Here is an 18,342-nt window from a genome sequence, read left to right as displayed (position 1 = left end):
GCCCCCTCCAGCAGACGCTGCTCTCCTCCTTCACTGCAGGTATCACTGCTCATCAGGGGATGGTGCTGTTACTGCTTCCCTGTTTGCTGTAGATACAGGGCAGATCCAGCCTCATTTTGAGTCTGATTGTCTTGTTATTCACCTCCACTTGGACCTTTAATACTGGACTTTTTTGTTTTTTAAACAAAGGTGTTTATTTTGGAAATAATTTTTTTATTTATCTAAAAAGGCACAGTTGCAAAAAATTACCTTTTGAAATACATTTCTTTATAAGCACTACGAAATTTCATGTAGCAAGAACATGACCAGACTTCTCCAGATTCTCATACTTGAGCTGAGCTTCCCTGGAAGCCATGGCTCCAAGGAAAGCTGCAGTGGAACCAGAGAGGTTCAGGCTGAACTCGGGGAAGTGCTAAAAGAGCTGGTATAAATAACCAAGCTGGTGGGCATGGAAATGGTGGGAGCAATTTGGTGCCTCCACACCATTCTCCTGCTGATTTAAATTTCCCACATCTCTCCCGAGAGCAGCAGCCTCAACTTTCTGCTGAGAAGCCTCAGTAAGTGGCATCTTCCATTAATGATACCAACCATATTCACAGCAATTAATGGCTTTTCTTGGTACCCTATACAAATATTCCCAAATTTTACAGGAAGTAGTTGAAGATGGCACTACAGTTTTCCTTTAAGTAAAGAAAAGTAGGTTAAAAAAATCCACTAAAAGCATATATATGTATGTAACCCCCTAACCCTAATCTTAGTTCAAAAAAGTTAAAGATTGTAAGCTTTCTTTAAAAAAAACAAACCAGGCACAGGCTGCATTTGAAGTGTCTCACACAAATGAATACATTGGCACGAGCCCCTGTCCCACGTGGCAGCGGCCCTGGAGCAGCACAGGCTCAAGGGTTTCCTCTGGAGCACAGCCCTGCTGCTCCTGCCAGGCACATGGAATGGAGACACTGGAACGTGAATCCACGCTGTTCCTAAGGCAGTGACTATTTCCATTGGCAGTAAGGAAACAAATCATTGATTCAATGAATGAATTTAGCTGGTTGACAATTTTCATGCCGTTAAAGACGATGACTCCTTCAGACCACGTTGAGATTTTATAAACATTCACATTCTGTAATGAGCTTTCACAGTTTGAGAGAAGGGGCTGATCCTATGCAGAATTCCATACACAAAGTGTTTCATTTATTTTTTTTAAATTTTCCAAGTGTTTAAAACACTGCTGAAGTTCCACCGATAGTACCCGATGTACTATTGGACATGTAAAAGTCTCTGCACCAAAACTGAGTTGGCTTTGAGAAACACTGGTTTTAAACAGGAACCTGGAGGTGAAGAACCATTCCAAAAGGGAAAAATGAGGGAAAGGAGCAGGAGCAAGGCTGGCAGGGGTTTGCTTGGCGTGTTTATCTTTTCCCCAGGCTCATGTTTAACTCATCTCTGACAGAGAAATGAATCATCAAAATACTCTTTACGTTTTCAATTAAGAAATCATGAAACAAAAGGATTTCCCACCCCCCCAACCCTTCCCAGTTCCTAAGTCTGAAGAGGAGGAAATTAATAAAAACATAAATGGCTGCTTTAAAATATACCAAGTAAAAACTGAATTTGCTATTAACCATTTGCAGAAGAGGCAAAGTAGCAGTTATACAAATTACACAAAATCTATGGTAATCCTTACATTAGTATAAAGTGATTTCACTGAAGGAATTATTTCAATATTTCACATTACAGTTAAGATAGAAGGTCTGGCAAACGCTGAGCCCTCGGTAATAGCTGCTATCCTAGATTACACACGACAGTTTTAAGAAAGGACCCTTAAATGATCTACCTCCGTAACATTATTTGCCTTAAAAATAAAAAATAAAAAGAATCACTTGCAATACCTCACAGAATCTTCACGTTAAAAGCACAACCACCTGTAAGAGTCCTTGTCAAATAACCTGCAAATGATGGAGCCTCTGCTGCGAGTGCTCAACCTCCCACCTGTGTGACCTGGCACCAGTCGCTTTCAGCTGAGAAAAAGAATTCAAGTAAGACTGAGCTGTGCTGGCCCTGGCTCATGTGCTCGAGGTCCACACGTGCATTTGTTTGGCTATTTGGTGCACGTAGCCGATGTCAGGCCTCTGGTCTGGGTCGGGGTAGATGCACATGCTCACCAGCTCCCGCAGCTGCAAGACAGCAGAACAGACGTGAGTGAATCCTCGGGACTCCTGCAAGGGCTCTGGGAGCGTCTGCCCGAGTCCCCTGCCCGAGAGGGGAACCTCCACTGTGCACGTGCTGCTGGGCAGAACCCAGGCATGTGTCTGTCTCGTGTCTGTGTGTCCCGCCTCCAAAAGAGCCAAGAAGAATCTTTTCTATCAAATCTTCACTAAAGACTTAAATCTTCCTCAATCCCAGAATATTTTACATCCCAAAGGAGGACGCAGCCTGTGCTCCCAGGGCTGGGGAGAGCATGGGACAGAGGGAGGCACTGTGGCACAAGCAGAACAAGGAGAAAGGAAGGAAGGAAACCCGAGATCACTTCCAAGATGTGGGAGGTGAGGAGGGACCTGCCACTGAAAGGGAAGTGAGGAAAGGGGGAGCCTGAGCTGAGTTCTCAGGAACTGCAGTTGTGCTGCCCGTCCTGCACCACCCCCAGCACCCAGCACTAAACTCCAGCCTTCCAGCATGAAGAGTCTGACCAGCACTTGTGGACCCTAAGCTACTGGACACAGCTATGAGACCCTGGTGCTTCCTAAAAAACCTTTATGAGGAAGAGAAACTGGTCATTGATTATGTCTAATAAATAAAATGCAGAAGGGCTGGAGTCTCCCCACCTCCCAGCCCTCTTTATTGTGCACATGAAAGATTGTAGCTTTTAATTATACAGACACTGAAAGCTGCTGGTACCCCTGAGGCACCAGGAAAAACAGCCTTGAGCCTCTGATCTTCTCACATCCTCCCAGTAGCCACAGTGCCAATTATTTTACCGGTAATTAAAAGCGTGGCCATAGAGCTATCAAGCACACGGCCTCGGCTGCATTAACAAACGTACCCCAGGATTCCAGCTCTGGATAGAGCCAGGCCAGCCCTTGCTCCCAACCCAGACCTGCTGCCTGGCCCTGCCCATTCTCTGGTGACTTTGAGCAGCTCAGGGCAGGGACATTGCAGCCTTCACAACCTTGAGACCCCAAAGACTGAACACATATCAGCCCTGACCACAAAACTCCCACAAACCACTGAAAATGCTCCTAGAGCTCTGCCCAGGGCCTGTGCTATCAGTGCCATTTGTCCAAACAGGAGCTGTGTTCCCCTGTGCCCGCAGCACTGAGACACAGCCCGGGCAGTTCTGTCCTCACAGGCATTCAGCAGTACCCACAGGAACCACGGGCTGAGCCTGGATCAGCATCTCCAGTTACCAGCAAATCTGTTCCCAATATAGAAAACCAATCCTGGCTGGATCCCAGCTCCTCCTCCTGCTTCCAGCAGCATGCAGTTACTCACAGGGGGATGTGGACTGGTGAGGCACAAAAAGCCACAGAGGAGAGGAACATCCCTGAAAGGAAACTAAAGCTTAAAAAACACTGCCTTATTCCTCTTTCTTGTTCCAAGGAAGTACACACTGGATGCTGTTGGTGCTGGAGCCCTGTTCTAATTCCCTGTTTGTGCTGTTCCAGTGAGCACCAGCAGCAGCTGAGGAGCTGCAGCCACAGGCACAGCCTCCCCAGCATCCTGTTAATAGTGCATGAACCATCTGCAGTTCTCTGGGACCCGGCGCCTTTGAGCTCCAAACCATCCTTCTCACCCCAACTGTATCACTGCACTCCACACACTCTTTAGCACTGCCAGAGGGAGGCCAACAGACAGTAATTGTAAAGACAGGAAACACATCTGTCAACTTACACTAATTCCTGCTGCCAACAGGCATATCCTGAAATGCAAGCTGCAGCAGCACAGCAAAGGGATGCATGGAGCTGGGCGCTGCTACGGAGCTTGGGGCAAAGAAATGGTAAAATTCACTTCTACAGCCGAGTTCTCAAAGCACCGTTTTGCACGAGTTTCTTGGCCGGGAAAAACAAAGCAAAAAGTGAAGTTGGTGCAGGGTCCCTCCCAGGGCGGAGGCCAGGCTGTGCTCGGTACTTCCCGGCTTCCTGCCTCCTCCTCAGGATGCTGAGGTAGAGTGAAACAAAAGAAAAACCCCATAGGATGTAGTGAACATTCAGAATGCCATTAGCCATTTCCTTTCAAAGAGAAGGCGCTGTAAGAAATGAGGAGGTAAAGGAAATCCAGCTGCTTTGTCTAGGTGAGGCAGAAAAAAGTCAAGCTCATCTCAAGAGGCCCTGAGGAAACCCAGCACATGTGTCTGCAGCTGGGCCAGCAGGAACTGGGACACTGGGTTTATGCACTGCTTCAGATGCTGCTGCCCATCCCTCATGGCCAGACACACAAACCTGGGCAGCTGCTGTACAGGTCTTACTGCATTAAACTAAATGGCTTTTCTTTTTGTCTTAAAATGAATCCTTCCCCACTTTGTCACACACTGAAGAACTCATAAACAAACATAAACAAACATATCAGTGCTCTTTTATGAAATGTTTCATGGGAAAGGAAACAAGGAGAGGGCTTTCCCACAGCTCACTGCTGGTTTCTGCCAGCACCATAGACTTTCATTTTGACAATATTCCCCATATTAAGAAATCTTTTTGTCTTGATTTAGCTCATCAGTATTCAGACACCACAGAAGTAATTTGCTCAGCCAAGTATCCAGGACCCAGCTGGCCATCCCCTGTTCTTCCCTGGATGTGAGGGGTTCTCCTCCTGGGTTCTCTTTCCCTGTGCCTGGAGAAGCTTCACTGCACCTCCCATTCCCCTGCAACCACACTCCCAATTTACCTTTTCAGAATAATGTTCAGCTGGAAGAGGTGGGTAGTCACATTGCTCTATTTTTTGGCAAAGAGAAAACAGGTTCATTTTATCTCCATAGAAGGGACTTTGCAGAGCTGCCATCTGGAGAGAAAAAAACAGAAAATGTTTCAGAAACACAAAGGATTTGAAAGCCCTTGGTGCTGCCAGTTTGCAAGAGCAAATTCTGTTCTCTGGCAGTGAGCAGAGCAAGGGATGCTGCTGCTCCCAGCCCAGGCTGCTCTGAGACAGCTCTGCAGCCCCTGTAGGGCTGGTGCCAGGCTCTGCCAGGGTTCCCAAGAAAAAACCCTAAGAAAAGGATGCTCAGACCAGCAGCCCATCAGCAAGAACTCAGCTGGCTCTAAGACAACTCTGAAACCCTCTCAGATACAATCATCTCTCTCTATCTTTGAACAATTTAGCTGCTTAGAAGATGAAGAATCTTGCAAGCATGAGCAATGTACTTAATCTTTTAAAAAAACCCTAAACAACCTCAAAACAAAGGTATCTCCTGCCAGAATTCTGCTATTTAGAAAAGAGTATCCCAGGCAGATATGAGAACAAAACTACTGAAAATGTTCATCAATCTGCTCCTTTTCCTCTCAGTTTCATCCCAGGCCAGCTGAAGCTGATGCTTCTCACTGCACATTAAGGGGGTTATTTGATGATTAATGGTCTGTTGCTCCTTACCTGTGCAGTGGAAGTGTCTGGAGAACTACGGCTCTTTCTGACCCACAGTGAGCTCCCAGCAGGACTGGAGAGAGCCCAGACCAAATCCTCCAATCTCTTACCCCACAGTGAGGAACCAAGATTGGTGCATTCTTAGTGATTTGTGACACACAAGCAGTTCTGTTGGGGCTGGATTGCCAGAGACACTGCAGGAAGGGGCTGCAGCCAGGGGGTCTCAGCAAAAACACACATCCAAGTGCTGAGCAATGCAGAACACACCAAGTTAAACCACTCTGGGTTTAAAACATACACCTGTCTTTTAAAGAACTTGGGGAAGAAACCTGTGTTTCTTCCTCACTCCTCACCACTACTATCAGGAGTAACACTACGTTACTCCCCACAAACCCACAGCCCTGAGGGTGAAGCGTCTCCTGACAGGATCCCAAAGAACCCCAGCACTGGGCAAGAGCGCCTGGAAGATTTTTGAAGTCAAAAGGTGAAGAGTAACTGTTACTTCATGACTGTCATGACAGTAGTAGGCAACTCAGTAGGAGAAAAATGACACAGTCCAATTAGAGACTCTACTCCCCAAGTAGGACTGATAGCAAACTGCTCTCAATCAGCTAAAACTAACTGGAGAAGCCAGCACAGACTGTTCCAGGGAGAGCACTAATGGGGGCAGGCATTAGGGAAAACACAGAAAGCAAGCAAGGGTTAAACAGGGTCTCCAAGATCTCAATACACACATCAATAATGCCAGGGAGGTTGAGAGGGGTTTTCCAATTCCCATTAACTTTCCATTCCAGGTTTAGTTAAGTGCTCATGTGCAAAAGGGAAGGAATGAAAAGGACACGCTGTGGGGTTTGGGGTGGTAAATGCAAGGAATTAAAGTGGAAAGAGAGAGCACCCAGTTGTGACCACAGCAGCCAGGGCTGCAGGGCCATGACCACAGGCACTGAGAGTCTCTCACTAACCACAGTTTGTGATGCTACACTGGGGTTTGCTCCTGACATTTTGATTAGAGCAATTACCCCAGGCCAGGCAGATCTCCATGGCAAACGCCCACCATGCAGCAGGACTGGTTCAAACATCCAGAGATGGGAATCCCTGTTAGTGCTTAAATTGATCATCTTGCCAGAACTGCTGAAGTCATTGCTTGTAGCTACATTCTGGGAATTAACAACTTATTTTTATCCCCTCCAAGTTATCTTGCTGACAGATATCTACAGGAAGTGAGGGATGAAGACAGTTACTACTATATTGATAAGATTTAATAAAAATCACTATTATTATCAATGTCAAAGTTAAGTGGTGCTATGTGGCATCACGTCCCAAAGCCCTCAATGTTCCCTAAGTGGATTCCAGTGGACACACATGTCTCTGAAGGCAATTTGTACATTAAATCTCTCTGCAGCTTATCTACACAATCTATCTGGAGAAATATCAGAAGTGACTCATATCCAAACAAGCATCCCTCCCTGACTTCTAAGCCAAATGGAAAAACATTCTCCTTACAAGACATAAAAGCAGATAAAATAATTCCTTCAAAGACACGCAGATCTGATGCTAAATTTTCAAAATTCTAGAAAGTTTAAGAAGTCAAGTAGTTGTTTAACTACTAAGCATAAAATTGGTACCTGTCCAGTCCTCCCTGGAATCTGCAATATCTCACAGCTCCTGCTCCCTAAGTTAAGGTTTACCTACGTAGGAAGGAAATTTAGAAACGCTTCACATGCCAAATTTTTCAGATGTTACTGTAGTACTGCTACTCCTACCAGAGAATTATGTTTAGTGTGCAATTAATTCAGCTTCTTGAAATACAAGGAGTACCAAGACTCCTGTGCCATAAGGGGACCATATTGCCTGCAACAAAAACACATCTTAGCACAAGGCTAAATATTTCTCTCTGCATAAATCTGGGATCCCATCTCCGGGAGCTCAGGCTGCAGTGACTCAGAGCACCCTGGCACTGCAGCAGAGCTGGGCCCACTCTGACTGCTCCCAACTGCCCAGGGCAGGGCCACAGCCCAGCTCTGAGCCTTACAGATGTGATGGGGAAATGTGCTTTTACCCATCACGTCCCACAGTGTTTGTTTAATTAACCAGCTGAAGTGCTCACAAAATGAACTACATTTCTGTTTATTCTCTAATTTCATGTGATTACCAGAAGTTCTGTTGAGAAGCAAAATGTCATCAGTTCCCATAATTTGTTAACCAAAGAGGATGTGAGCAATATTCTTGACTATATATCCCAGGGATTTTAATTCCCTGGGTGGGGATAAAAGCTTTCTAAATGCTGGCATGCACTGTCACTTGAATTGGAAGGACCATCCATCTAAAAAAGATTTAGATTAGATTATAAAGAAGTACAACACTGTTTGATACCCTTTGATCCCTGCTAAAAATTAAATCATAAAACCAAAAGCGCAGTTACAAAATCCTAACACTTATTTTCAAAATACATGTAACAGCTTTTAAGAACAAGTTGCACACTGGGCAGTTCATCCAAATGTGTCTGCTCTGAGTCTGTGCCTCAAGCTGTAAGACAATGGACAATTAGAAAAACTTCCAGCCATAATACAGTAGTCAAGAGACACTGATTTCACATCACATAAAACCTCTGTTTTTCCTTACTGGAAGCTCCCAAGATTAAAATACCACAATTGGTCAGAATTCCATCTAAGAAACCAGTACCTTGCATTCAAATGAATTTGCTATTTTCAAAACAAAAAATAGTCAGGAAAAACTCTGACTGTGCTGCCCTAGCAGAGCTCTGCCCCCAGCAGGAAGGGGGTGCAGGAGCTGCCTTTTCATGGCTCCATCCTCCACATCTCCTGTGAGCCCAATTCACTTTGGGTGGCACAGCCCCTTCACTCGTGCTCAAAGGTGCACAGTGAACACCAAATGCTTCTTCCAAGGATTCTCAACAAGCTGACTACAGGCAGTCTGACCTCCTCAATCCCTGTCCCAAACTGTGGTTATGGAAAACCCAGGAGAGAAAAAAGTGAGAAGATACTTGCCTCATACAACAAACAGCCCAAAGACCAGATATCAGATTTAAAGTTATAGCCGTTCTCGTGTATTCGCTCTGGGGACATATAGTAGGGAGTTCCCACTGCAAAAACAAACAAAGCAGGGGTTAGTGCCTTACAGGTGACAGAGACTTCATTCTAGGGTCAGCTGTAGCACAAAGAGCTGATTAGAACCAAATATCATCATAAACAGAGCAGACAATGGTGAACGTGGTTGAAAATATTTTCTGTATTTCTGACATTTGGGAAATGTTTTGGATCCCTTCCAGGCTCCCAAGAACTTTCAGAGTGTCTCGGATGGACACAGCCACCGGAAGGGATCATGCCCTTGGCTCACCAGGCTGCTCTGGGGGTCGTGCCTGTGACCCCAGAGCCAGCACATCACTGTGCTCAGCTGGCAGGGCACCGGCTGTCACAGGGGGCCTCTGACAGGTCACCAAGCCCAGCATCAGCCAGGAATGCAAAACCTGTCTGAAAAAACTAAGATAATTCCAAGCTTTAAAACCCTGCTCCAGCTTGCAGCTATGTCCGAAGCTGGGGGATTTCTATGTACTTCCACAAGTCTGTACTTTATCAAAAGAAATTTACTCAGTATTTTGGACAGGAGTTACAGGAAATTATTAATAAATTCCTTACCTCAAAAAGGTTCTTTTTAAAATCCTAAATAAGTTTCAGTTGTGGTACTGAAAATACAAGACATCCTGGCAGTCTCAACTACATCAAATAATCCTCAGATACATCATTTATTAAAACATCCAAGCACTGGATATGCTCTTTTCTCCTGCTTCCCCTTGCTTGTCCGTCCCCTGTCAATTTTTTTTTTCCTTTTGGCATTCCAGTGTATCCTTCTCCTAATTAAAGACCTTTTCTCACAAGATGGAAATGCTTAATTTGCCTGTAATATTCAGTTTACAATTTCTCTGTTTGAAAAGCTGCCTGAAGACAGCTGCAGGACTAATAAGCTGAAGGATGGTGCTAGAGGTGGAAGAACAGCCACCAGCTTCCCCAGCGTTCCCATGGAGGGATTGCACACTGTGGGAAACAAATGAGTTCTGGGGCACAAAGAACAACCTGGAGAGGCAAAGCCAGGCCCTGGCACCTGCACATGTGACCCAGCACACAGAAGGTAATTTATTTGGACCCTCAAGATGTTCAGCAATCAGCTGCCCTGTGTGATGAACTCAGCTCATGCTTCCAGGTCTTTCACTTTAGAATTTACTTCCCTTTCAATGTGAAGAGAATGAGAGGTTACATTTTTGCAAATTCTCTAAAACTAAATATAACTTCAATGAGAAGTTATATTTTTGCAAATTCTCTAAAAACTACAACACAGGGAGATGCCTTTGTTTCCATGCTCAGGAGGTGCAGGTCAGGCTGGCACAGCCCCAGGCCTGGCTGGGTTTAATTGCCTGTGAAAGGCCCCTGTGTAGGGAGGAGACCTGAGCCCTGGCAGGAGTTAAGGATTTCCACTGGGCTACACAGAGTAACTTCCTGGGACACCAGGAGCAGACAGGACTCCTTCAGAGGCTTTCCATGGCTCTGTCCACACGATGGACAGAACAGCTCTCCAAGTAATCCCCACACATCTGCCAGGTTTCTGTACAAGAACTGACTTGGCTGGGATAGCACTGATTCATTTTCCTGCTTAAAAATATGCAGCTGCAGAAGAAATGGTGATTCATTCCAGGAAGTTGTGGAAGACACTTCTGGAAGTCCCCACTGAGCAGCAGCGTAAGACGCTTGCCCAGCTGCTGCTCTGCCAACCGTGCCAGGAGCTGCGGGAGCTGTGGAGCACGGGGCGGGCAGGAGGGGCACGGGGCGGGCAGGAGAGGGGCACGGGGCAGATGAGAGGGGCACGGGGCAGATGAGAGGGGCACAGCAGCAGCCCCACTCGTGCCCGCTGTGGTGCCCAGGCTGCTCTGGCACTCCGTTATTCCAGGTCACGGCGTGGGCACCCAGAGCAGCGCGTGGGCTCCAGCGGCTCTGCTGGGCCCCACTGTCGGCTCAGATCAGGGCTCCCCGGCCGTGCCAGCGGTGCCAGGGCTGTGCCAGGGCCGTGCCAGGGCTGTGCCAGGGCTCAGTGCGTCACCAGCCCCGCTGCAGGGGCACGGGGCTGCTCCAGCCCATTAAGGGCTCCGGGAGCGCTCCACGCCTGAGCTCCTTTTGTGGAGCCCACCTTGCACATTTACCTATCATTACTGTAGTCTTGTCAGCAAATGTACAAACAAGCAGGGCTCTGCGTTTCCAAACTGATGCATTAATTTTTAAATAACTGTCATGATAAAAGACTGACAAGGCCAATTCTCTTTCTGGCCTGTCCAACATTACGTGGGAATCTCCTGTAATGAGCATCTTCTAGGAAGCTGCACAAGGCTTCCAGTGCAATCAGTCAGGGCTCGCCCTTGCATCCCATTAGTCAATTTGACAAGAACAGTCTAATCGGAGACTATTAATCAGAAACTTTCTTCAGCGTTTGCCCTGCTGAAAATACAAAATATTGCTCAGATTCAACATTACTCACCAGGTGGTAGAGTAATGCATTTCAAGTTATAAAGGTCGCAAAACCACAGGGAAGATTATGGTAAAGGAAGGAGCTTCCTGCTCTGTTTCTGGAATCGGAGCCCTTCACTTGAACATCAGCCACTCCAGAGATGCCAGAGCATTCCTGCACATCTCCCAGCACTGCCCATGGGCAGCTACAACAGCCCTGGGATGGCTGCAACATCCAAGGTAAGGAAATGCTAATTATTCCCAGTTAAGATTAGGAGCAGAGTCTCTTCTTTCACAAAGAAAACACAAAGGCAAAGGTGGCAAACTTATTCCAAAAATGAAATTCAAATTCCATTCCTCTCACATCTGCAAACATGGCTCAGCCATGAGCAATGCTTCCTCAGAAACTCATCCCTAGATGAAATCTACTTACTCTTGGAGAAAAACAATAAATATTTTGTGCACAATATCGCAGCTGTTGTTACAAGACCTGTTGTCCTAAGCTCTTTTTTTTTTCATTTCATTCATATCATTGAATCACACAACCCTACCAAACTCCTTATAGTTCTTGGTTGGGTTGGGTTTTTTGGTTGGCTGGCTGAGTTTTTCACATGTAAATAGTACAATGTACCTGCAGCAATTCTGCAGCTCTCTTTTCTTCCACAAATACTGAACTAGAGGCAAACCAATAACTCCAAACACACTTGGCTGGTGACATTTTCAGTGGATTTCTTGTGTCCATTTTTTTCTTACCAAGTCCTGATTACCAGCCCCTCCAAGCCCTGGGATTTTGTTTCAGATGGCAAACTGGCTTGGCAAGCAAAAGAAAGAAAAGAAGGCAGACAAATGGTCCATTTATTGAAGAGCTCTTCAATTCCTCCCTGCTCACCCTGACATGCAAGCAGGAACCAGAAGGAACATGTAACAGCCCATGTACTCCAATCCAGGGCTATTGGCATGTTCTAAACTGGGAAGACTTGACTTATGTGAATCTCCCAGAAGGAAAATCTGCTCCAAGTATATTCTTGTCCAAGAATAAATAATAAATCATCTGCTCCAAAACAAGACTATTCTGTGTAAAATTGGTTCCTTTTGGGGTTTCGTTGGATGTTTTTCTTATTCCTCTTGTTCCTTCAAAATGTAAAGCCAGTCAGAAGTTCTGGATAATGCCAAGTTTATTTGGCTAAAAATGGACATTATACCAGTTCTCAAAAAAGTTATCCATTGTATTATTAATGGAAATTCTCTGAATTTATTATAGCTCCTACTAAAACAAGATCTATCAAGATTAATGTTAAGTTTGCCAAGTCTAAAATTAGGGAAGGAAGGTGAACCACCGTGTTGTAACGAGTAGTAAAATTCACCTCAGCTACACCCAGTACCTTGCAAACATGGATTTGCTGTTAAGGCTTGTACAGGAAGAAGCATCTCCTGTCTCCTCTCCAGGGAGAAGTGGCAGTGGAGGTGTCCCCCGTGAGCTCCCGCAGCCCCAGCTGGTTCCTGCTGCCCGTCCCCGCACTGTGAGAGGCTGGGGGTGCCCGTGCTGCCCCTGTGGCAGGCGTGCCCATGGAGGGTTCCCAGGGGCCAGGGCTCTCCCTGCCCCACGGGGTCGCGCTGCCCCGGCGCCGCTCCCGGCTCCCGCCGGCGCTCGGAGCTCGGCGCTCGCCGGCATCTCACGAGCTGTGTACAGGCAAATCTTTCATTTTTCTTTCATTACCTCGGCATGTACTGTCACTTAATTTTTATGTATGCAATCCTCCCTGACAAATATGATCTGCTGCCTGGTAATTCATCTGACGTTCATTCTGTTCCTTGCTCTAATTACGGCTCCGTTCCCGCCGCGGCGGCGGGCGCTGCCGAGCCCCTGCTACACCTGTCAGCCGGGTCGGGGCTGCCTGATGCCCTTTCATGCCAGTCTGCTGCTAGCAAATACAAGCAAAGGGAGAAATGAGATGAATATATTTGCATAAGCCGCACGTTCAATTCATGGGTCAGCAGCCAGAGAAATGATGGCTCGGGGCGGTTGCCAGGGCAACGCAGCAGCGGGAAGTGCCCGGCCCCGCTCGCGCCCGGCCCGCGCCGGTGCCCTGCCCTGGTCTGGGGTGCCCGTCCCTCACAGCTCCCTCAGCAAACGTCTTCATTAAAGCAAACCCAACACCAGTCCATTTCCTGCTGCTACAAAACCTCTAGCTCTGGCAAATTATCAAAAAAATAGAAAGAAGCTCCACGTCTGCGTATTTTCTGATTGTTAAAATATTCTTTTTCACTGGGATCCAAGAACCGCTGAAAATGGTGATGTGCCCACCCCTCCCACAACACCTCCAGTCTCACTCACTGCTCCCCCTGTCCTGCACCTCTCACCTGTTTGCAGGACGCTGGTGATGTGAGGAAGGGCAGGGTTTGTGCACCAGGGGCTGAGCTCTTCCTACTCCAGCTTTCTCAATTAAGAGGGAGCAGCCCTGGTAAAGGTCACAGGCTTGGCTTACATGTGCAGCCAGTTTCCAAGCCCCAATTTATTCTTATTAATATAATAAGTGCAGCAGTCAAACTGGATAAGATCATATAATTAGACATGATCATATTTTGGCCTGTTCAGATGATGTGATTGTAACTTCCTGTGAAGAGGAGGATTTATTTTCATCTATTAAGTATGGTGGGGATATATCCTAGGACGGCTTTTGATACAAAGGGAAATCTGAAATCTCCTGTTTTATGAAAATAAACTATAGAAATGCCTCCTATTTTTTAAGCACACACAATACAAGGCAGGTATTTTCCTTCCTTGTGCACTGAGAAGCCCAGTGCTGCTGGCCAGGATTAGCAATGAAATTTGTTCACATCCAAAAAAGGATTCAGCAAGACACACTCAGCAGAGGAAATTGCACAAACAAAAATGTGAAACAAATATTGTGTGTTCCAAAGTCAACTGAGAGACATTCGTTTAAAAGAGCTCAAATATTGCATCAAAAGCCAAAGTTCTTTCACTGCTGTAATACAAAAAAAAAGCACCTTTGGGACTCCAAAAATTCAGACCCCTTAATAAAAATTGAAAATCAGCCACCTCTCAAGAGGTTACAGACACAATTATGAAATACTTTATACTGTAAGACCTGAAGAATGAACTGCATAACTATGCAATTTTCTATAGCACTAGAATTAATGTTAAAACTAAAAATGAGGAAGACGACCTTGAGATATGTGGAAGGTATGAAGAACAGCTGGATGTTTAAAGCATAGGCCAGATTTCAAGTGAAGTCCCTTTTTGGGACAGATGAGCCGTGAGGGCTCACCCACCTCAGGCAGTCCCAGCCCCTGTCAGGGCAGAGCCTGGGCCAAAGGCAAAAAGGTAAAAGGTACTGGGGGGGGGGGAACACTGAATTCCAGCAAGCACCGTGCAGCCAAAGTGCTCTTTAGAGTGGAAAAGCTGCATTTGCCACATGGGCTGTAAAACACACACCAGGCCAGGCCTTCCTGAAAAAAATAACAGGTTTTTAAACAAAAGATACCTATTAATGCCTCCAAAGAGCATTTAAAATGCAGTCCCCATGGCCTGAGTGCCACTTGTGTCACCACGGGGGGATGGACACCCTGCATTTGAACATCAGAGCTGAGAGCGCATGCCAGGCCCTGCTTAACGAGTACCAGCTTACCTAAGGAATGTGCTGCAGTGGTTTTAGAACTAAAAAACCGGCCTAATCCAAGATCTCCCAGCTTCACCACCCCTGTGGCTGTTATAAACACGTTGGCTGGTTTTATGTCTGCAAGAAGAAAAAGGTAAAAGGTCAAAGCCACAAAAGGTTATTTGGTTCTAATGCTGCAATAGAAGCATTGCCTGGAGCGCTCACGGTACAAAGGGGCTCGAGCAGAACTTGCTTCTTTAGAGCTTTGATAGGCTCAGCCTTCCAAGGCTTCCAGCTCTGCACAGACACAAAAATCAGAGTGTACTTCCTAGCACACAAGAAATACCAATGAGGGAAAATGTAGGAAACAGCTCAAGAGAACAGAGGCAACCTCTTTAACTGCTGGAAATCAAAGACATGAGCCCAGTTCTCTTTGGGAATGATCACTTTGCACAGGAAACTGCACTGCCCACCACCAGCCCCTCATGAAAAGGGTAATTACTGTTCCACATATACATACATTCTGGGCTCTACACAGCCCAGCTGGTTCATAGAGGGTAGATATCACTACAACCCCAGTTTCCCAAGCAGTCATGTCAGAACTGAGTGAGAGGCTCTTTCCTCATTTTAGAGCAGAGCCAATGTGAGAGGCTCCCCATTTCAGCCATTACAGACCTAATTCAGGTACAAGTGATACACTGCATCAGGGGATGTGTAATGGAGCAAAAATGATATCACATTGCTGAAAAATACAGTGAAGAATTCCTCCTTCAAAGGAGAAGGAAACAACAAGCAGCCAAGATGGGTGCTGGTACCTTTTGGGAAATTTGCACTTCCTGAGTCCAGTCCTTCCCAAAGCACCTCACTGACACTGAAAGCAATAGTGTAATTTTTGGATAGAGCTCAAAGTTATAAGATGTTCTGAGACAAGAGACTCAAAAATAATTAATGAAAATAGAGAACAGGTTATGAGAGTGTGGGACATATTTGTATTAATATTTCAGAAAAGCCCGCAAGACAGGAAAACTCTTCTCAACTCTCTAAGGTCACAGCTAATATAATGAAGACTATTTCTTAGAGTTCACTGTATCCAGGAGTCTCAGCATTTTATTTCTGACACTTTTCTAATGGCAAGTTTGACACTTCTACTTAATATCAGTGTCTGGAATACAAAGCAGCTCATCTTCCTAATACCACCCTCACTTCGGCCTGAATGCTTTAACGATGAGGCAGAGACAGAAGGAGAAATCCATCTCGCAGGCTCCAGCCTCTCTAAACATGCATTGGCTGAACATCAGCATAATTGTTTTTGAATGTAGGCGCTTACTAATTGGAACATTATATTATTATTCAGTGAAAAGAGACTGAATTAATGTTACCTCTGTGCATCACCCTGCGGGAGTGCATGTGTTCCACTGCACTGCATAACTGCACAAAATATTTCCACACCGTCCTTTCCGGGATTAACCGTTTCTGCTTTTTAAAATACTGTGGGAGGAAATAAATAAAAGATCAGTGAAAAAGCAACATATTTGACTCGTTCCTGGAATTGTGTTCGTCAGCTGCAGGTTGCTCACGTCTTCCAGATCGGCAGCTGCATGACTTTTCTTCTGATTAGCTTTTAACTCCTCCTCTCTGTGTGGAAACTTCGCTGCAGTTCGCTAATTAACAACTATTATGAAAAATATGCTTAAATAGGTTTGACATTTTTGAATGGACACAATTATGATTAGCATTAATCTCCTTAATTACCTTGCAAAACATATTTAATGCCTCAAAACAACAAATGTCTCAAATATTTTGCCTTAAGAAACAAAGGCCATTAAACACCCCCCTTGTAAACATTCGTTATTGCATTGTCTACTAACAAGAATAAGGAAATCTGCTTTCCTTTTTTAAAAGATGGCCAGAGCATCAATAAAGCATCCATGTTCCTTCTGTGATCAGGTAGAATAATATATTCTATTTCATGCATAATAGGAATACTAAATGCCCTGCACGCTGCAGTGAGGCAGAGAGAGGCTCTCCTGATCAGCTGGGTGTGCTCAGGCAGCGCCGAGCGCAGCCGGGCCCCGTTCCAGGGACCTCTGGTGCCTCAAAGCTCTCAGAATAATGGGCAGCACAAAGCAGCACCACCGAGGGCAGCGTGGCCCTGGCTCCCTGCAATACTGGAGTCTTCTTCAAGCCACTACAGGAATAAAGAGCCAGCTGCACACTTCAGTGAAGGCCAAACATTGCAGACCTTCAGCTGCTCTCCCTCTTTTGCAGGGGGGCACCCCAGCCGTGTCTGGCAACGCACCCAGGCATCCCAACACTGCAGGGTTCAAATCGTTGGTCCCTGGCTTCTCACTGAGCCAGCTCTACTGCCAGAGCATTAACAAAATACCCTTCAACACTTCCAGAGGTTTCTTTTCCCATTGCTCCTCGAGCCCTGCCACACAGGGTGGCACTGGGAGCACCAGGCGCCCTCCTGCCTCAGCGCAGCTGCACTTCCTCCTCATGGCGCCCGTGAGAATTCCCACCTGCAGCAGGAATAAAGGAAGGCAATGGCTTGCTGCCCCTTTCTGCATCTCATGCTTTCCCCCTCAGCACTGACATCTGATGTCCATTGTCAGATTCCCTATTTTATGTGAGATGCTGTTACCAGTTCGTGTTTGACTCGAGCAATGGCAAATTTTCTTTTGCAGATCAGCCGTGAAGGGGCACGACTGTGCAATTCCCCAGGCAGCAAATCTGACAGATTGCAACAGTCTCAACCCAAAACTGGAGAGAGAGCACAGAGGACTTACAGAGGGTGAGGGAGAAAGTGTTATATACACAATAAAATTATTTAATTCTTATTAAAATATTTAAGAGTGGATATGCAAGACCACAAGTGATAATTTTCTAAATGTCATGTCCAATAAGGTTCGTCTGACATTTACAAGGAAGTCCCAACTCTCCAGTGGGTTTTCCTGCAGCTCTACATCCCTCATAAATAATGCAGGCACCGGGGCATGACAGAGACAGGCCCTGGGTTTATCACCCTCACACCTTGCCAGGGTTGTCACTGCTGCTCCACCAAAAATCCACACAGGAGCTTCAGCTCCCAGGGAGGGAGAGATGACACAGAGGAGCTGGTGGGGAAACTCCCCTGCTGCAGTGCAGCTGGATTTAGGAGGCAGCTTTTGTTCCCCCTTGGCTTTAGAGCTTGGTTTTTACCTCTGTTAGAAATTGTAAAAATTTAATTCCTAGATTTGCACCAGTTGAAAAACTTCATTTACACGACCTTGAAAAAAAGAAATGCATCTTCTTCATGTCTGAAATACAGAGGGAACACAGAGCTGTGGACACTGGAAGCCAGCACAATCCAGAACTGGGCAAGGCACCAATCCAAGACTCTACCAGTTATGTTTTGGAAAATGTAACTCTTATTATAAAGACACAGAAAGATATTTTTAAAAATAAAATAGCCAACCCTGATAAGCAAATGAACATATTTGTCAGTATTTTTAAACTAAAAACTACAGATGACTAAAAAATACAAATATTTCATATAATGAAATCTTACAATTCTGTAGGTAAAAGTTTTGTAAGCCAAGAAGGCCTCACACAGCCCTAACTTCTGCTCTCACAATCCTTGGGCTTTTTCCATCTTTGACCAC

The 18,342-nt window shown here is 45.8% G+C and overlaps 1 protein-coding gene across 2 annotated transcripts in view; it reads right to left on the bottom strand.

Annotated features, from left to right (window-relative positions):
- Positions 1–192: 192 nt before the first annotated feature.
- NEK6 (NIMA related kinase 6) overlaps positions 193–18,342 on the bottom strand; it is a 44,420-nt gene continuing 26,270 nt past the window's right edge. For both annotated transcript variants that reach the window (XM_036393700.2, XM_036393701.2), the window contains exons 6-10: positions 16,078–16,186; positions 14,729–14,836; positions 8,577–8,671; positions 4,879–4,992; positions 193–2,174 (exon numbers count right to left, since the gene is read on the bottom strand). In XM_036393700.2, coding sequence (XP_036249593.1) covers positions 2,064–2,174; positions 4,879–4,992; positions 8,577–8,671; positions 14,729–14,836; positions 16,078–16,186 — 537 coding nt within the window. In that variant the 3' untranslated portion in view covers positions 193–2,063. The remainder of the gene's footprint in view (positions 2,175–4,878; positions 4,993–8,576; positions 8,672–14,728; positions 14,837–16,077; positions 16,187–18,342) is intronic.

Source organism: Molothrus ater, chromosome 20 (assembly GCF_012460135.2).
Source record: "Molothrus ater isolate BHLD 08-10-18 breed brown headed cowbird chromosome 20, BPBGC_Mater_1.1, whole genome shotgun sequence".
Lineage (NCBI taxonomy): Eukaryota > Metazoa > Chordata > Aves > Passeriformes > Icteridae > Molothrus > Molothrus ater.
Note: the sequence above shows the minus strand (reverse complement) of the source record. Positions and strands in the feature narration are given on the sequence as shown.